Source organism: Bos indicus, chromosome 13 (assembly GCF_029378745.1).
Source record: "Bos indicus isolate NIAB-ARS_2022 breed Sahiwal x Tharparkar chromosome 13, NIAB-ARS_B.indTharparkar_mat_pri_1.0, whole genome shotgun sequence".
NCBI lineage: Eukaryota > Metazoa > Chordata > Mammalia > Artiodactyla > Bovidae > Bos > Bos indicus.
In genome coordinates this window covers 20347667-20366060 of record NC_091772.1, presented here as the reverse complement: position 1 = coordinate 20366060, position 18394 = coordinate 20347667, and the positions used below count along the sequence as shown (strand labels likewise).

Sequence of the window (18394 nt, the reverse complement as noted above, 5' to 3'; positions counted from 1 at the left end):
ATTAGACAGCTTTGATTGCAGTTTGACCGCCGTTCTCTTAATCTTACTTCTCAGTATTGGAAATAGCAGCAAATGGCCCCAGTTTCTTCACTTCCTATGGTATCTTTAAGTTTCCATTTTAGTTCCTTTTCACTTTTGAGTCACTGGTTACAACTCTTTTCTGTGTTATATTATGGTTTACTTTAGGCTCAGATAGTAAAGACCCTGCCTGCAATACGGCAGACCCAGGTTCAATCCCTGGATTGTAAAGATCTCCTGGAGGAGGGAATAGCAACCCACTCCAGTATTCTTGCCTGGAGAATCCCATGGACAGAGGAGCCTGGCAGGCTACAGTCCATGGGGTTGCAAGGAGTTGGACATGACTGAACAACTAAGGCTTAGGTTTTAGAGTATCTGTCTTTAACTTACTACATGTATTAGTTTCTTATAGCTTCTGTTCCAAATTATTACTTGGTGTATTAAAACAAAATAATCTCTCATGAAATGTGAAATGTTTCACTGGGCTAAAGTCATAGTGTTGGTGGGATTACACTACCTCCAAAAGCTCTAGAAGGGAATTTGCCTCTTTCCTCTTCCAGTTCCTGGTAGCTGTTGACAATCCTTGACTTATGAACACATTGCTCCAATCTTTGCCTCGCTGGTAACATTGCATTCTTTTTTTCTATGTCAAATCTCCCTCTTCCTTTTATTTCCCCCTTGGCCGTGCCTGGCAGCATGTGGGAATCTTAGTTCCCTGAACAGGGATGGAACCCATTGTGCCCCTTGCAGTGGAAGACAGAGTCTTAACCACAGGACCATCGGGGAAGTCCCCCTCTGCCTCTTTCTCACTTGCTGACACCCAGATTATCCCAGATAATCTCCTCATGTACCTGTACAGTGATCATGTACGAATGTGAAAGTTGGGTCATAAAGAAGGCTGAGTGCCAAAGAACTGATGCTTTTGAACTGTGGTGCTAGAGAAGACTCTTGTTCCTTGGACACCAAGGAGATCAAACCAGTCAATCCTAAAGGAAATTACCCTGATTATCATTGAAAGGACTGATGCTGAAGTTCCAATTCTTTGGCCACCTGATGGGAAGCACCAAACCAACTCATTGGAGAAGACTCTTCATGCTGGGAAAGGTTGAGGGCAAGAGGAGCAGGGGGTGACAGAAGAAGAGATGGTTGGATGGCATCATAGCCTCAATGGACATGAGTTTGCGCAAACTCTGGGAGACAGACACCACCCTCCCCCAACCTGGCAACTTTTGATTGCATACTTGAATGATTTTTACCTTGTTGGGTACTGGATGTTTTAACATGCCTGTAAATATTCTTGAGCTCTTAGTCAAATTATTGAAAATATTTCACTCAGGTATTACTTTGAAGATTCATTTTTGCCAGGTCTAGGGAAGTGTTTAGTGTAAGACTAGTTTTGACCATCTCCTGAGGCAAAATTCTTATGAGTACTTAATGAGTACCCGTAAATTACACGCTTCTCAGGCTGCGCTGGGAGAAGGCAATGGCGACCCACTCCAGTATTCTTGCCTGGAAAATCCCGTGGGTGGAGGAGCCTGGTAGGCTGCAGTCCATGGGGTTGCCAAGAGTCCGACACGACTGAGTGACTTCACTTTCACTTTTCACTTTCATGCATTGGAGAAGGAAATGGCAAACCACTCCAGTGGTCTTACCTGGAGAATCCCAGGGATGGCGGAGCCTGGTGGGCTGCCATCTCTGGGGTCGCACAGAGTCAGACACGACTGAAGCGACTTAGCAGCAGCAGCAGCAGCAGGCTGCGCTAGTGGTAAAGAACCCAACTGCCAATGCAGGAGATAGAAGAGATGTGGGTTCAATTCCTGAGGAAAATCCCCTGGAGGAGGGCATGGCAACCCACTTCAGTAGCCTTGCCTGGAGAATCCCCATGGACAGAGGAACCTGGCCGGCTACAGTCCGTGGGGGTCACAAAGAGTCGGACATGACTGAAGTGACTTAGCAGGCAAATCAGTTATTTCGCAACAAAACATTTAGTCTAAAACAAATAGATAAAAGCACGGCAACTGACTCCGCAACACCTCCCAGTGAAAACTTGAGCTGGTGCCAGAGGAGGGCCTGGGACTCAGGTTTTGCCAGTGAAGCCCAAGCTCTCAAAGCACCACAGAGGATGGTGTTTTAGCTCTCCAGGCCGAAAGCCTAGAAGCACCTGCGCACGTGAATCACCTGCCCATGTGAATCACCTGGAAGGAATCACCGAGGAGAGAGGGCGGGGCGGCCGAGTAGGGGACGCGGACGCCCTCGCCCATCCCCCTCCCGCAGGTGATTCTCGGCTCCCGACGCTGGCGCTGTTACTGGGGCGACAGCGCCGTGACGTGGCGTCAACGGCCGTTGGGCGACGGCTGGCGTTCGGCGCTGGTAGCTGCCGTCGCGGGTCGTCGGAACCCGCCCTTTCCTTTCAGCACAAATGTCCATTTGTAAAACAGCAGGGCTGGAGTCTGCAGGATTTGCAGGCTTCAGTCCTGCAGCAAGTGCGGGAGGCTCAGAATTTCCAACGTGTTCACCTTAGAGCCAGCCACGGCAGCGCCAGCCCACCCAGTAGCCTGAGTGCCCGCAGCGTCAGCAGGTACACCGAGGGGGTGAGCTACCTCCCTCGTCCTCACCAAGCGTTTCCACTGGTTTCTCTGGCAGAAGCAGCTTTGTTTTTCTCTCCGCTTTCTTATCTTGATGCAGACTTTAAGGCCAGTCGTCCGTGTACCCACATTTTCTATAATGTCCCCTCGCTCCCCCTTTTCTATAATGTTTCTTTAAAATGCTTGAAATGGTATCAAGCGAATCCTTGAAGGAACACTATACATTTGTCTTCGTGGTGAAAAGTGACTGGTTGTTGTTCAGTTGCTCAGTGAGTCTGACTCTGTGTGACCCCGTGGGCTGTAGCCCGCCAGGCTCCTGTTGTCCATGGGATTCTCCAGGCAAGAATACGGGAGTGGGTTTTTTTGTCCTCCTCCAGGGGATCTTCCAGACCAGGGATCAGACCCGCATCTCCTTCATAGGCAGTCGGTTTCTTTACCACTGAACCAGCGTGCCGGTAACCTTGGGTCAATTTCTGGTGAGACAGAATCAACCTCCTGGCACTGTTAGGAGGGTTAAATGGAACGGAGGTGTAAAATTCTAAGTATTTTTTTGTAAGTATTCACCACACGTAACTTTTTAAAAATTGTGATGTGCTTGATGGAGTGGTTTGTTAGGTTAATTACTAGCACCTGGTGAATTTTCCATCCTTTTCTGTTGATTTCTTAAAGTAGCCCATTATCTCTGCATTCCCATCTTCTATCTTAGATAAACTTGCTCTGTTCCCTCCTCTAAAGTGCAGTTGGCCCATTTGTGCCTTAAAACCCTTTTCTTTTTGTTTACGCAAGGACTTCTTCACAGCAATTCCCTCTCTCTCAGTCATACTTTTTTCTTTCTATTGAATCATTTCAATCAGCAAATTAGTTTCCTAGGACTGTGGTACCAAAGTGCCACAAATAAGGTGACTTAAAACAATTTATTTTTAAAATTTATTTGGTTGTGTGGGGTGTTAGTTGTGGCAGGTGGGATCTTTAGTTGCTGCAGGGAGTATTTTTCATTTCATCATGCAGACTCTAGTTCTCTGACCAGGGATTGGGGAGCACAGAGTCTTAACTACTTGGGCCACCTGGGAAGTCCCTGAAACAGTTTATTGTGAGAGAAATTTATTATTTCATCATTCTGGAGCCTGAGTCTGAAATCAAGATATTGGCAGGGCTGTGGTCCGCCTGAAAGTTCTAGGGAAGAATCCTCTCTTGCTTCTTTTCAGCTTCTGGTAGATGCTGGCAATCCTTAATATTCCGTGGCTTATGGCTGCACCCCTCCAATCTCTGCCCTTGTCATTTCATAGCTTTCTTCCTTTTATGTCTATGCACAAGTGTCTTTACCTTCCTTTCTTATAGTAACACCAGTCAATGGGTTTAGGGCCCACCCTAATCCAATATGATTTAATATGATCATATTCCCAGGTATCAAGGGTTAGGACTTGAACATGTGTTTTTAGAGGACATACTTCAGATTACAACAGTGGGACTAATCTAGGTGTGGAGTGCTTCAGACAACAGGGAACCAATGCTATTTCATCTTAATTATGCCAGTCTATCAGACAATTCCCAGGGTCAAGCACATGCTTTTAAACTGTTGGGGAGGAGGCATTGTCCTGAATGTTAATCAGCTTTGGACAAAGAGAAGTAGGAGGATGAAAGCTTAAGGCCTGCCGGTCTTACTTCCTTATTTAGTCCGTCATGACTTTGGTGCTGCCCTCATATTGCTCTGCTGAAAGGCTATTACTTTCTGTGGAAATAATAATATGCATAAAAGGCATGTGTTAGCTCAAGAATGGGGGAAAGGTAAAAATAAAATTTTAAAGTTTTCTAAATACATTCTTTCACTGTTGCCACTGTCTTCTTCCTGCCTTTCAGCACCTGTCCTAAATGCCCACTCATAAATCACACGTCTGGGGGGTTTTCACGGGTTTTAGTTGTTGCTGTTAGGAATGTTTCCCTCTCCATTTTGTAATTTCTCCAGAGTTGATTTTAGGATTCACCATCTTCATGTCAGTTGATAATCCTGCTATCCTTTTTGTTTCTTTAAAATTTTTTTTGTTTTGTATTGAAGTATAATTGATTTATAATATGTTAATTTCAGAAAGTTAGCACTTAGTTGGCAAATTGAGTTAGTGTGTACATATATATCTATATTTTTTCAAGTTCTTTTCCCATTTAGGTTATTACAGAGTATTGAGTAGAGGTCCCCATGCTATACAGTAGGTCCTTGTTATTTATTTTAAATATAGTAGTGTATACATGCCAATCCTAAGCTCCAGATTTATCTGTTCCCCCAACCTTTACCTTTTAGTAACCAGAAGTTTGTTTTCTAATTCTGTGATTTTGTTTCTGTCTTGTAAATAAGTTCATTTGTATCTTTTTTTTTTTTTAAAGATTCTGCAGATAAGTGATATCATGTGGTTTTTGTCTCTGTCTGACTTACTTCAGTTAGTATGATAATCACCATGTCCATTCATGTTGCAAGTGGCATTATTTCATTATTTTTAATCTTCCATTATCTTTAATCTGAAATCTTAATGTTTTATTCACAGGGAGGAATACAGATTTTTCATCTATAATTCAGAAGCTAAGTAAATAACAAAATGAAGCCAGTAAAGCATCTGTTGACCTCTAGTAGTAAATTGGTAAACGTTCCAGAATTAACATTTAAAAAAGGACTATTTAATTCACCATTGTCACCTAAACCAAAGGAAAAACATAGTGCAAAAGTAGTACGTGATAAACTTGAACCGATGGTCTTAAAATCTCCACCAACAGGAGAATCCATTGTAAGGTATGCTTTGCCCATTCCATCAAGTAAGACAAAGGAGTTAATAGCAGAAGATGAATTGATCAGGAAAATTACCAAACATCTGAAGATGGTAAGATACTTGTTGATGCTTGATCCCCATAACCATTTCCAGGTTTATTGATTTCCTGAGAAGACACACTGGACTCAGCATATGGTCATATTGATAGCTAAGATATAGTGAAAGAAAAGCAAAATCAGCAAAAGGAAAAGGCACATGGGATGAAGTCTGGAGGAAACCAGGTCCAAGCTTCCTAGATTTCTTTACCTTTGGAGTCACACAGGACATGCTCAATTCCCCCAACAGCAAATTGTGGCAACACATGTGAAATGTATACCAGAAGAATTTATTAGAGACTCAATGCCCAGTGTTTCATTGGAGGTTGGTCATCTTGGTACTCTCTGCCTTTTTGTTGTTCACTAGCTCAGTTGTATCAGATTCTTTGTGAATCCGTGGACTGCAGCACACCAGGCTTCTTTGTCCTTCACTGTCTCCCAAAGTTTGCTCAAACTCATGTCCATTGAATCAGTATGCCATCCAACCATCTCATCCTCTGTTGCCCCCTTCTCCTCCTTCCCTCAATCTTTCCCAACATGAAGAATCTTTTCCAGTGAGTTGGCGCTTCCTATCAGGTGGCCTAAGTATTGGTGCTTCAGCATCAGTCCTTTCAATGATTATTCAGGGTTGATTTCCTTTAGGATTGACTGGTTTGAACTCCTTGTTGTTCAAGGGACTCTCAAGAATCTTCTCCAGCACCATAATTTGAAGGCATCAATTCTTCAGTGCTCAGCCTTCTTTATGGTCTAACTCTTACATCTGCACCTGACTACTGGAAAAGGCATAGTTTTGACTATACAAACCTTTGTGGGCAAAGTGATGTCTCTGCTTTTTAATACACTGTCTAGGTTTGTCATAGACAAAGAACAAGCATCTTTTGATTTCGTGACTGCATGTATCAAAATTCCATACTCCCCGAAGGAAAGCAGGTGTTCAGCATAAATCATACAGTTTGTACAGTGAATTTAGGGACAGTGAGCCATTATCATCAGTCAGCAAACAGTGGGGATCCTCCTGAAATACAGGTTCTGAGACATAAGCAGATCTTTCTAAGAATAGGCCTTTCTAAGTTTCATGCTTGCTCTGTTAGCTCTTCTCTGCACTTTAGAAACTCTAGTTCTCAGTGATGGAAGGGGGGGAAATCTCCTTTTCTCTGAGTTTCTTTTTTGCACATTGATCCAGAATTGAGTTGTACATGCACCCAATACCAAGTGAGAACAGTGAGGGATAGCACAAATATACAAAAAGTATAGTTTATCAAACTTCCAAAGTACAAGTTTGCTCAAAGTTCAAAGGGTTAGCTCAGAGAATTTCCTTTAAAAACATATTGCTTTGTGGTCTCCATCTCTCTTATTTTTCCTCATCTCTTAAGGAAGAAAAGAAAGTCAAGTCAGATTTTGAGGTGGTAAGTAGAGTTGAGGCTTCAGCTGTTCATAGACTCTTCCTTCAATGGGAAATGGAAGAGTCATAGGGCCTGCCTTCATTGAGAGGCATCAAGGACTATTGCTTATACTGCTTCTTCAGGATGATGTGAGGTGGGGCATGAGATGGAAAATTTAAGTGTATGGCACTCGCAGAAATAAGTCTTACTGCTAAAATGATTCTGACATGGTTGATTAAGTACATTTTTATGTTTAATATATTAATAAATACAATTTTTACACTGTAAGTACATAATTCACTTTGATTTTTCTCATAGGTGGTTTCCAGTTTGGAAGAAACCTATGGATATGGCACTCAAAATGGAGAAAAAGCAGTTGTGAAGCCTGAACATGAAGAATTAAACTTTTCTGTAAGTGTATGTAATGCTAATGTAGAGACATTAATGCTGTAAAGGGCTAAGATTTTCTTTTAGAATCTATATATGTTTTCTGAATTCACCATCCATGAAAATGATCATCTTAGGAAACCTGAAAGTACTGTACTGATTTTTTCCATCCTCTGCCAAATACTTATCTTAAAGTTTAAGTAAGGCATATCTGTATCTTGAGCTTACTTTTGATGCTAATGAATCTCCTGCTTAATATTTAAGCTTTGGTTGGAGTTGATTTGCAAATGTGCAGTCTTTATTGGGTTAAGAAATTATTTTTCTATTTTTTGGTTTGCTAAATAAAAGAATCCCAAACATTGAAGTGATTATTGAATTTTAACAAATATCTTCATTGTATATATTGAAATGATGTAACTATTAAAGTGATTATATTTTATAATTAATTTTGTTAGTTAGGGATTTGGGTTTGGCTTCATGTAATAAAATAACTATGTTGGATATTTCAAACCCAATGATTGTGTTGGGTCTTTCAAACACAGTATGTTTCTTGGTTTATTTGATTTCTTTTTCTTGTTTGATTTATTTTTTCAGCATTCTGTAATTTTCATCATACAGATCTGGTATATTTTTCTTTAGATTTATACATTAATATCATGCTACTTGGAATGACTTTTAATGGCATTGTGTTTTTTATTTTTTCCCCTTGTTATTAGTATATAAAAATATGAGTGATTTTCATGTGTTGATCTTATATCTTACCAACTTGCTCAATGTACTGTTTTTCATTCTAGGATCTTTCTATAGATACTTCGGGGTTTTGTACCTAAGCAATTATGTCATCTTAAAATAAGGACAGTTTTACTTCTTACTGTCCAATCTGAATGTTTTTATTTCCTCCTTTTTCTGTCTCTTTTTGGCCGTGCTATATAGCATGCAGGCTCTTAGTTCCCCCACCAGGAATCGAACCCACATCCATTCATTGCATGGCAGATTCTTAACCACCAGGGAAGTCCCGATTCCCACTTTCTAAAGAGTTTTTTTTTTTTTTTTAATCATAACTAGATGTTGAATTTTATCAGAAATGTTTTCTGCATCTGTTGAGATTATCATATGGTTTTTATTCTTAAGGTGTATCATATTGATTGCAGATATTGAAAAACCCTTGCATCCCTCAGATAAATCCCACTTGATCTTATTTTATGGTCCTTGTAACGTACTGTTGGGGTAGGGTTTGCTAGTATTTTGAGGATTTTTTCATCTATGTTTATCAGTGATAGTGTCCTATAATTTTCTTTTTCATGGTGTGTCTGATTTTTGTATCAGAGTGACAATGGCCTTGGAAATGAACAGAGATCATTCTGTCGTTTTTGAGATTGCATCCAAGTACTGCATTTCAGACTCTCTTGTTGACCATGATGGCTATTCCATTTCTTCTAAGGGATTCCAGCCCACAGTAGTAGATATAAGGGTCATCTGAGTTAAATTCACCCATTCTAGTCCATTTTAGTTTGCTCATTCCTAGAATGTTGACGTTCACTCTTGCCATCTCCTGTTTGACCACTTCCAATTTGCCTTGATTCATGGACCTAACATTCCAGGTTCTTATGCAATATTGCTCTTTACAGCATCAGACCTTGCTTCTATCACCAGTCACATCCACAACTGGGTATTGTTTTTGCTTTGGCTCCATCCCTTCATTCTTTTTGGAGTTATTTCTCCACTGACCTCCAGTAGCATATTGGGCACCTACTGACCTGGGGAGTTCCTCTTTCAGTATCCTATCATTTTGCCTTTTCATACTGTTCATGGGGTTCTCAAGGCAAGAATACTGAAGTGGTTTGCCATTCCCTTCTCCAGTGGACCACATTCTGTCAGATCTCTCCACCATGACTCTCCCATCTTGGGTGGCCCCACACAGTATGGCTTAGTTTCATTGAGTTAGACAAGGCTGTGGTCCATGTGATTAGATTGACTAGTGTGTCTGCCCTCTGATGCCCTCTCGCAACACCTACCATCTTAGTTGGGTTTCTTTTACCTTGAACGTGGGGTATCTCTTCACGGCTGCTCCATCAAAGCGCAGCTGCTGCCTCTTACCTTGGACGAGGGATATCTCGTGACGGCCGCTCCTCTGGACCTTGAAGGTGGAGTAGCTCCTCTCAGGCCTCCTGCTCCCGCGCAGCCACCACTCCTTGGACGTTCAGCAATACGTGAACCGTGAACTTCCAGATGTTCAAGCTGGTTTTAGGAAAGGCAGAGGAACCAGAGATCAAATTGCCAACATCTGCTGGATCATGGAAAAAGCAAGAGAGTTCCAGAAAAACATCTATTTCTGCTTTATTGACTATGCCAAAGCCTTTGACTGTGTGGATCACAATAAACTGTGGAAAATTCTGAAAGAGATGGGAATACCAGACCACTTGACCTGCCTCTTGAGAAACCTATATGCAGGTCAGGAAGCAACAGTTAGAACTGGACATGGAACAACAGACTGGTTCCAAATAGGAAAAGGAGTACATCAAGACTGTATATTGTCATCCTGCTTATTTAACTTCTATGCAGAGTACATCGTGAGAAATACTGGGCTGGAAGAAGCACAAGCTGGAATCAAGATTGCCAGGAGAAATATCAATAACCTCAGATATGCAGATGACACCACCCTTATGGCAGAAAGTGAAGAGGAACTCAGAAGCCTCTTGATGAAAGTGAAAGTGGAGAGTGAAAAAGTTGGCTTAAAGCTCAACATTCAGAAAACAAAGATCATGGCATCTGGTCCCATCACTTCCTGGGAAATAGATGGGGAAACAGTGGAAACAGTGTCAGACTTTATTTTTTTGGGCTCCCAAATCACTGCAAATGGTGATTGCAGCCATGAAATTAAAAGACATTTACTCCTTGGAAGGAAAGTTATGACCAACCTAGATAGCACATTGAAAAGCAGAGACATTACTTTGCCAACAAAGGTCCGCCTAGTCAAGGCTATGGTTTTTCCAGTGGTCATGTATGGATGTGTGAGTTGGACTGTGAAGAAAGCTGAGCGCCGAAGAATTGATGCTTTTGAACTATGGTGTTGGAGAAGACTCTTGAGAGTCCCTTGGACTGCAAGGAGATCCAACCAGTCCATTCTAAAGGAGATCAGTCCTGGATGTTCATTGGAAGGACTGATGCTAAAGCTGAAACTCCAGTACTTTGGCCACCTGATGCGAAGAGTTGACTCATTGGAAAAGCCTCTGATGCTGGGAGGGATTGGGGGCAGGAGGAGAAGGGGACGACAGAGAATGAGATGGCTGGATGGCATCACCGACTCAATGGACATGAGTTTGAGTGAACTCTGGGAATTGGTGATGGGCAGGGAGGCCTGGCGTGCTGCGATTCATGGGGTCGCAAAGAGTTGGACACAACTGAGCGACTGAACTGAACTGAACTGATGATGGCCTAATAGCATGAGTTTGGAAGTGTTGTTTCCTCTACAGTTTTTTAGAATATTTTCAGAAGGATAGGTGTTAATTCTTCTCTAAATATTTGGTAGAATTCCCCTGTGAAGTCATCTGATCCTGGACTTCTGCTTATTGGGAGTTTTAAAATTGCGCTTTCAATTTCATTTCTGATAATTGTTCATATTTTCTATTTGTTTTTGTTTTCTTTGAAGTTGTCCATTTTATTGGCCTATAGTTGCTCATGGTAGTCTAATAATCTTTTGTATTTCTATGGTTTGGTTGTAACTTTTGCTTTTTCACTTCTAATTTTATTGATTGGTGTTCTCTCCCTTCTTTTCTTGATGACTCTTGCTAAAAGTTTATCAATTTTAATTTTTCAAAGAACTAGCTTTTAGTTTCATTGGTCGTTTCTATTTTTTTTCTTTTAGTCTATAATTTATTTCAGCTCTGATTCTTTACGATTTCTTTTATTCTACTAACCTGGGGTTTTATTTGTTCTTTGTAATTGTTTTAGGTATAAGTTAGGTTGTTTAAGATTTTTCTCCTTGCCAGACATAAGCTTGTATTGCTATAAACTTCCCTCTATAGAACTGCTTTAGCTGCATTCCATAGTTTTTGGGTCATAATGTTCTCATTTTCATTTGTCTCTGGGTATTTTTTTATTTCATCTTTGATTTCTTCAGTGAACCATTGGTTGTTTAGTAGCATAATGTTTGGCCTCCATGTACTTGTGTTTTTTGCAGGTTTTTTTTCCTTGTAATAGATTTCTGGCATCACAGCGTCAGACAGTTTGCTTGATATGATTTCAATTTTCTTATATTTAGTGAGGCTTACTTTGTGGCCCAGCATGTGTCCTGGATAATTTCCATGTATACTTGAAAAAGAATGTTTATCTTGATCAAATTGATCTTCATCTTCTATTTGTGACCTGAATATAGGTGGGAGGAAATCCCCAAGTATTCAGATGGTCTCATTTTCTATTGGTGAATAATTCTGGTTAATTCATTTTACCACTCTCCTGAATGACTAGTTTCCCCCTCTGTCTCCTATATGACTATCAGTTTTTACCATGATAAAAAAAAGTATGAACTTGAGTGTGTTTAAAATGTAATGTTGAGGGAACATATTCCTCCTGGAGAACATTCTGTTGAGAATGTTATAACTGTGTATAAGCATCTGAGATTTTTAAAAAATCTTTGGTCAATTGTCTGATTTACACATCATTGTTCTACTGAACGGAGAAGGCAATGGCGCCCCACTCCAGTACTCTTAATAAGCTCCAGGTACTACTGTACATTTGGAGAAGGCGATGGCACCCCACTCCAGTACTCTTGCCTGGAAACTCCCATGGACAGAGGAGCCCGGTGGGCTGCAGTCCACGGGGTTGCCAAGAGTCGGACACAACTGAGCAACTTCCCTTTCACTTTTCACTTTCATGCATTGGAGAAGGAAATGGCAACCCACTCCAGTGTTCTTGCCTGGAGAATCCCAGGGATGGTGGAGCCTGGTGGGCTGCTGTCTATGGGGTTGCACAGAGTTAGACATGACTGAAGTGACTTAGCAGCAGCAGCTCTACTAAAAGTGATTTAGTCATTGTGACATTTTAATATGTAACTTTTTCTTCAAAAATTTCTATTGCTCATTAAATGAGGATGAAAGACTATACCTCTTGGTAAGTATGCTTATAAATCAGAAGTCATAGTCAACATTCATTTCTAACACAAAGCATTACTATAATGCATATTTAAGTGTATATTTTGTTTTTATATATTTTATATTTTTGTATAGTTTGTATATTTAAAATTTTTTTTTGTCGCTCAGTCGTGTCCGACTCTTTGCGACCCCATGGACACCAGGCTCCTCCATCCATGGGATTTTCTAGGCAAGAGTACTGGAGTGGGTTGCCATTTCCTTCTCCAGGGAATCTTCCCGACCCAGGGATAGAACCCAGGTATCCCGCATTGTAGACAGACGCTTTACCGTCTGAGCCACCAGGGAAGTCCTATATTTTGTTTTTGGCTACCTGCAAATTTCAGGAGTCTGAAGGCTGGAATGCCTGATATTCTGCATCTGTGTAAAGGAGAATGTAAGGAAAGACATAGTTGGGTATATGTCATTATTGAACCACTTCTCAGAATGTACTTTCTTTCCAGGAGAATTTGCTAGTGTAGTGAACATGGTTTCCTATCTTGATGCATTTCAAGGCACATAATTTACACATACAAAGCTATTTTAAAAAATAGTTAAGAATACTGAAATATGGATGGATATGCATATGAATTCTGAAATAAAAGTGACTGTGTTTTGCTGCTTTTTTCATAAGGTTGGGGATGATCTGACTTCATTCTTAATATGTTGTTCACAATTTGCAACTCAGTTAGAAGCAGCAGCTAAGGAAGAACATAATGTATGTATTCTATGTGAACTGCCAAGTATGTTACTTAATATTTTAATCATAAGTTTACAATGATAAAACAATATAAACTGATAATTACTAATTAAATTATTGTTAGTTATTAGTAGCATTTTAGTAAAAAAATACTTAGTTATATTTGCTGTTTGATGTTAAATATGACTATCCAGTCAGCAATATTAGTCTAGGTATGGTGCCTTAAGTTGTTATAAAAGGCATTGGAAAGCATTATTTATCATCATAGGCATTTATTTCTGTGGATTTTCCTTTATTTATAGCATTGAATGGGTCATTAGTATTTTCATATGTAGTATTTACATTTTATTGTTTTTAAAGTGAGTACGGACTGCCAGGAAATTCCCTATTCTTATTCTGATTTCTTTCAGTTAAGCAACTTTTCTTCCTGCCTGAATGTTTGTAATAAAATTTTTCTTTAATAAGTTTTACTTGGTTGTGATTGAGTTTGGTTGTTTTTGTGGCAAAGGTTATCAGTTTAGCATTACATTTTGAAAGTGGTAAATATTGGTATTTTAGACTGTGTCATGGGTTTTGTGTATTCATTTTCTCTCAATCTACAAAACTAGTTCTTTGCATTTTCCATTAAAAAAAACAAGTAGTAGTGTAATATTTTATATCTTGATTCTTAGATCTTTTAGTATAGCAAAGTTATATTTAAAAAATAATAATGATAATGCTTTTCATTATTGTACTATCTGCTCCGTGGAAAAAATAGTGCTTTTCTGAGAGGAATTTAAATTTTCTTTTCTTACCTATATTAAGAAAATACATGAAATCATAAATGTGAGTTGAGTTTTTTTAATATAGATCTATTAAGGATGGAAAATTCTTTTTTTCCTAGAACTAAATTGTCTTGGCAAGATATACTAAAAACCATCTGTAAATATAAAATTGTTGTGATTTGGATTATAGATTTATAGGTGTATTTTAGTAACTAGTATATTTTGGTGATTAAAAATTTCAAGAGACTTGAATTAGATATTTTATGTTGTAAGAATTTTATTTTTAAGTGTTTTAATTAAAACTTTATTTTCCAGATTTTGGAATCTCTTTTTAAGGTATGTTCAATATATTGCTTACTATAATTTAATACAGAAATGCATATAAATGAAAAAGAGTTTTCTAAGTTTTGAAGAAATGAAAAACAAAAGCTCCCAAACTTGCTACTATATATATTTAAAAATTTATGTTTCAGTTTTATGTGGCATCAGCTCCATTCTGAACACTAGGATAAAATGATATTTGATGTAGGGCTAATATTTGATACATAGATACACACATACACATAGACATACAGACTCATTTATTTCACTGCAGAAATTAAGTTGTCAATATTTCTTTTTGTTTTCTTTTTTAAAAAGTGGTTTCAGCGACAGGTCAATCAGATGGAAGAGGTAAGCATAGCATTTCTTATTAATTAAATATTTTGTCTCATTTGAAAACCAATTTTAAGTATAAATTTAAGAATTTTAATAACCATTGGTTATAATCTTTTGACTTAGAAAGAGGAGGAATAAATAGGTAGAATAAAATGTTTTTTAGTGATTTATACACAATATTCCTGTATTATCTGGCTTACTTTGAATTTGACTCATTCTTCTAAAATTGAAATGGAATTTTAACTTATTTTTTCCATAATTTACTAAAATAGTAAATAAGTGACACGAGGCCTTATCAACTTAAAGATTTCTCCTGTGTAAAAATTCATAGTATGATATATGCTTATTCATAAAATTTTGTATTTGTTTTTCTTTAAATTTAATGTTACTTTAATGATTTTTTAATACTTTCATTTTCACATTTTTGCCACCAGTTTGAGGAATGCTGGTCCCTATCCTTATGGGCTTTAAATTCCACTTTGAAAAAGATTTTATATATGTTATTAATACAGCAGAATGATTTCCTGGGTAGCTTTAGGGAGTTAGAGAATTATACTAGTTCTGCCTTGGCTGTGTTTATTGTTTAGTCCAATTAAAGTTCTGAGAGAAGATGCCTGTGGGGAATGTGCCATACCAGGGACCTGCCAGAAAGCCATCCATGGGGGTGGGTGCTGTTAAAACTTGCTGTAGGTGAATAGTACTAGTTACACAGTGTGCTGCCCTAGGATTAAGCAGAGAGATGACAGAACTTGGAAGAAAAGCTTCTTCCTCCTCTAAATTTTCAGGACCCTCTGCTGACAAAGGTTAATACCATGCTGCCTGTCAAGATAGAAATGTTCCACTGCTATAAACAGGGACAATAGAGAGTGTATTTTTGATGACATGCAGTATATGGATAATTGTAGCTGATTGCTATCTCACTAAAGGTTCAGTTTATAACTGGTATCCTCTTATTTGGGATCTTGCCTTTGTCCATAAGGTATTTCTTTATCTCCTGCTTCCCTTCCATTTGTTCTTCATCCCACAGTCTCAGACTTCTAGGACATCACCCAGTACTTCATGCTGTTATATCTTTAATCCCATTCCAGGTTAATGTTCGTAAGGTGAAGTATCTGTTTTAAATTCGCAGTGTTAGAATTTCTCTTTGCTATGCCGCAAAGACTATGGCTTAACTACTTTTTTCCTAACTTATCCTCTCATCCCAAGGATTAGCATTCTTTTTTAAATATTTTGAGTTACCTTTAACTGATTCTGCTAAAATTGTTATTTAACTTACTTAAAATCCTTATATATTAAAAAAAATAAACAGAAGATTGGATTTGAGTTTTGACATATAAAAACCAACACTTACTGTAATTCTGTTGCTAGGGAGTTGCTCATATAAGTATATTTGTAAAATTAGTATTTCATTATAGTTATAGATTGACAATATAAAATTTATTTAGATATAAGTGAAATGAAGTTTCTTTGAGGTATGGGAGCATAATGAGTATTTCCCAAGTAATTGAATAATTTTATTATTTTTAGATAAGCAAAGATCAAACTTTTTCAGAAGCAGAGTTTCCAACACCTGATAAAACAGTCAGTTTAAGCATTGCACAAATAGTAAAGCAGGTACACAAACTTGAAGAACTGAAAAATCGCCTTAAAGAAGGGTCTAAAGGCAACTTCAGAGAACTGTTGTCTAAACCCAAGTAAGTAAAATGTTAAAAGCATTAAAAGAATTTAAAAAAGTAAGAGTAGGTATATAATTAGTAATGCTTATAAGATAATGATTCAGGTATTATACTGTACATAGAGCTTCTAAATCAAATTCAGTTCAGTTCAGTCGCTCAGTTGTGTCCGACTCTTTGTGACCCCATGAATCGCAGCACGCCAGGCCTCCCTGTCCATCACCAACTCCCGGAGTTCACCCAGACTCACGTCCATCGAGTCAGTGATGCCATCCAGCCATCTCATCCTCTGTCGTCCCCTTCTCCTCCTGCCCCCAATCCCTCCCAGCATCAGAGTCTTTTCCAATGAGTCAACTCTTCGCATGAGGTGGCCAAAGTACTGGAGTTTCAGCTTTAGCATCATTCCTTCCAAAGAAATCCCAGGGCTGATCTCCTTCAGAATGGACTGGTTGGATCTCCTTGCAGTCCAAGGGACTCTCAAGAGTCTTCTCCAACACCACAGTTCAAAAGCATCAATTCTTTGGCGCTCAGCCTTCTTCACAGTCCAACTCTCACATCCATACATGACCACAGGAAAAACCATAGCCTTGACTAGACAGACCTTTGTTGGCAAAGTAATGTCTCTGCTTTTGAATACACTATCTAGGTTGGTCATAACTTTCCTTCCAAGGAGTAAGCGTCTTTTAATTTCATGGCTGCAGTCACCATCTGCAGTGATTTGGGAGCCCAAAAAAATAAAGTCTGACACTGTTTCCACTGTTTCCCCGTCTATTTCCCATGAAGTGATGGGACCAGATCAAATTAGAAGATATAATTAGCTCACTCCTACTTGAAATTTTTAGTAGTTTGAAATGGTTCTAGGCACCTGTGCCTATTAAAATTCAATTTAATTAAAAAACCAATTTTTTTAGTCATACAACATTTCAAGTGCTTAGTAGCCACATGTAGCTATGGTTTGAAAGTTCTGTTGAACACTACTGGCTTTGAAATATCTGGTTTATAAATTCTTTTCTCAGTTTGATTTGGTGTCTTCCATAATATATTTAAGGCATAGTGAAATATTTCATTATTCAAGAACACCATTGCTGGTATTGCATATGAACAGGGATATGTTCCAAAGAATGAATTACTACTTTATAGTTGAGAAAATCCTTTTTTTTTGGTAGGTGGGAGGAAGATTAAAATGATTACAAGAATACTTCTGTTGTCTATTGAGGTTTAGCTCTCTTGAAATGAAGTAGATGAGTAAATCATTGTATAATATCTTCATAGGGTATCTTCATAGAATATATTGTACCTCTGTGGTTATTATTTTTCCTTGAGAACACTTCAGATCTACTCTTTTAGCAATTTCAGGTATATGATAATAGTGGTATTATGAACAGTAAGCACCATGCTGTACATTAGATCTTTAGAACTTTTTCAACTTATAACTGAAAGTTTGTACTTTTTGACCAACATTAGCCCGTCTTCCTAACCCCCTTCAGCCCCTGGCAGCCACCATTTTACTTTCTGGTTCTAAGAATTTGAGTTTTTAGCCTCTGCATGTAAGCGAAATAACACATTAATCATCTTTCTCTGACTTACTTCACTTGGTGTAACATCATCAAGGTTCATCCATATTGTCACAAATGGCAGCATTTCCTTCTATATTTGACATAAAATACTTTTACTCTGCTTTTATTTCCAACCCAAACTATAATTTTCCTTTTTAAAATTTTTTTGGTTCTAGAAAAAAATGTGCGTGTGTAATTTATATTCTTTGGGCACATACTGTTTTGTTCTTGGTGGTAGTGCCAAATATATGAAGAACCAGGATAATATGGGCACCAACTGATTAGAATAGATATTATCACTGAAACAGGGTCCTGTATGTGCTAAGGATTACTCCTTTAGGTGCTGGATCCTGGAAAGGTTGAGGGGGCAGGGCAGTTGGCAGAAACTTGAATGGCTCAGGGAAGAGCTATTTTCCAATTGGGTCAGTGGAATCCCAGTGTTACTGTTATATAATACCACTGTATGAATATCAGACCTTTTCTCCCTTAGTGAAAAGTTAGCCTGAACAAAATTCCAGTTTTGAGATATTTCACTTAGTATTATCTGATTTATAATCTTCATAAACTTCATAATTTGCCCAATTATTTCCAATTCATTCTGCTAAACTTCCTCAGTACTTTCTATCCTCTTTCATTGTATCTTAAAACTATTTTTCAAACATACTTTTGTTTATATTATTGGCAAGCAGGCAGCCCCG

General features: G+C 38.5%; 1 protein-coding gene across 25 annotated transcripts in view; it reads left to right on the top strand.

Moving 5' to 3' along the window:
• Window positions 1–2364: 2364 nt before the first annotated feature.
• Window positions 2365–18394, top strand: part of CCDC7 (coiled-coil domain containing 7) — a 275288-nt gene continuing 259258 nt past the window's right edge. For 14 of the 25 annotated variants that reach the window (XM_070800783.1, XM_070800790.1, XM_070800784.1 and 11 more), the window contains exons 1-7: window positions 2366–2596; window positions 5138–5467; window positions 7152–7244; window positions 12981–13064; window positions 14126–14146; window positions 14450–14482; window positions 15995–16161. In XM_070800783.1, coding sequence (XP_070656884.1) covers window positions 5189–5467; window positions 7152–7244; window positions 12981–13064; window positions 14126–14146; window positions 14450–14482; window positions 15995–16161 — 677 coding nt within the window. In that variant the 5' untranslated portion in view covers window positions 2366–2596; window positions 5138–5188. The other 11 variants (XM_070800792.1, XM_070800801.1, XM_070800800.1 and 8 more) reach the window with 6 other exon arrangements.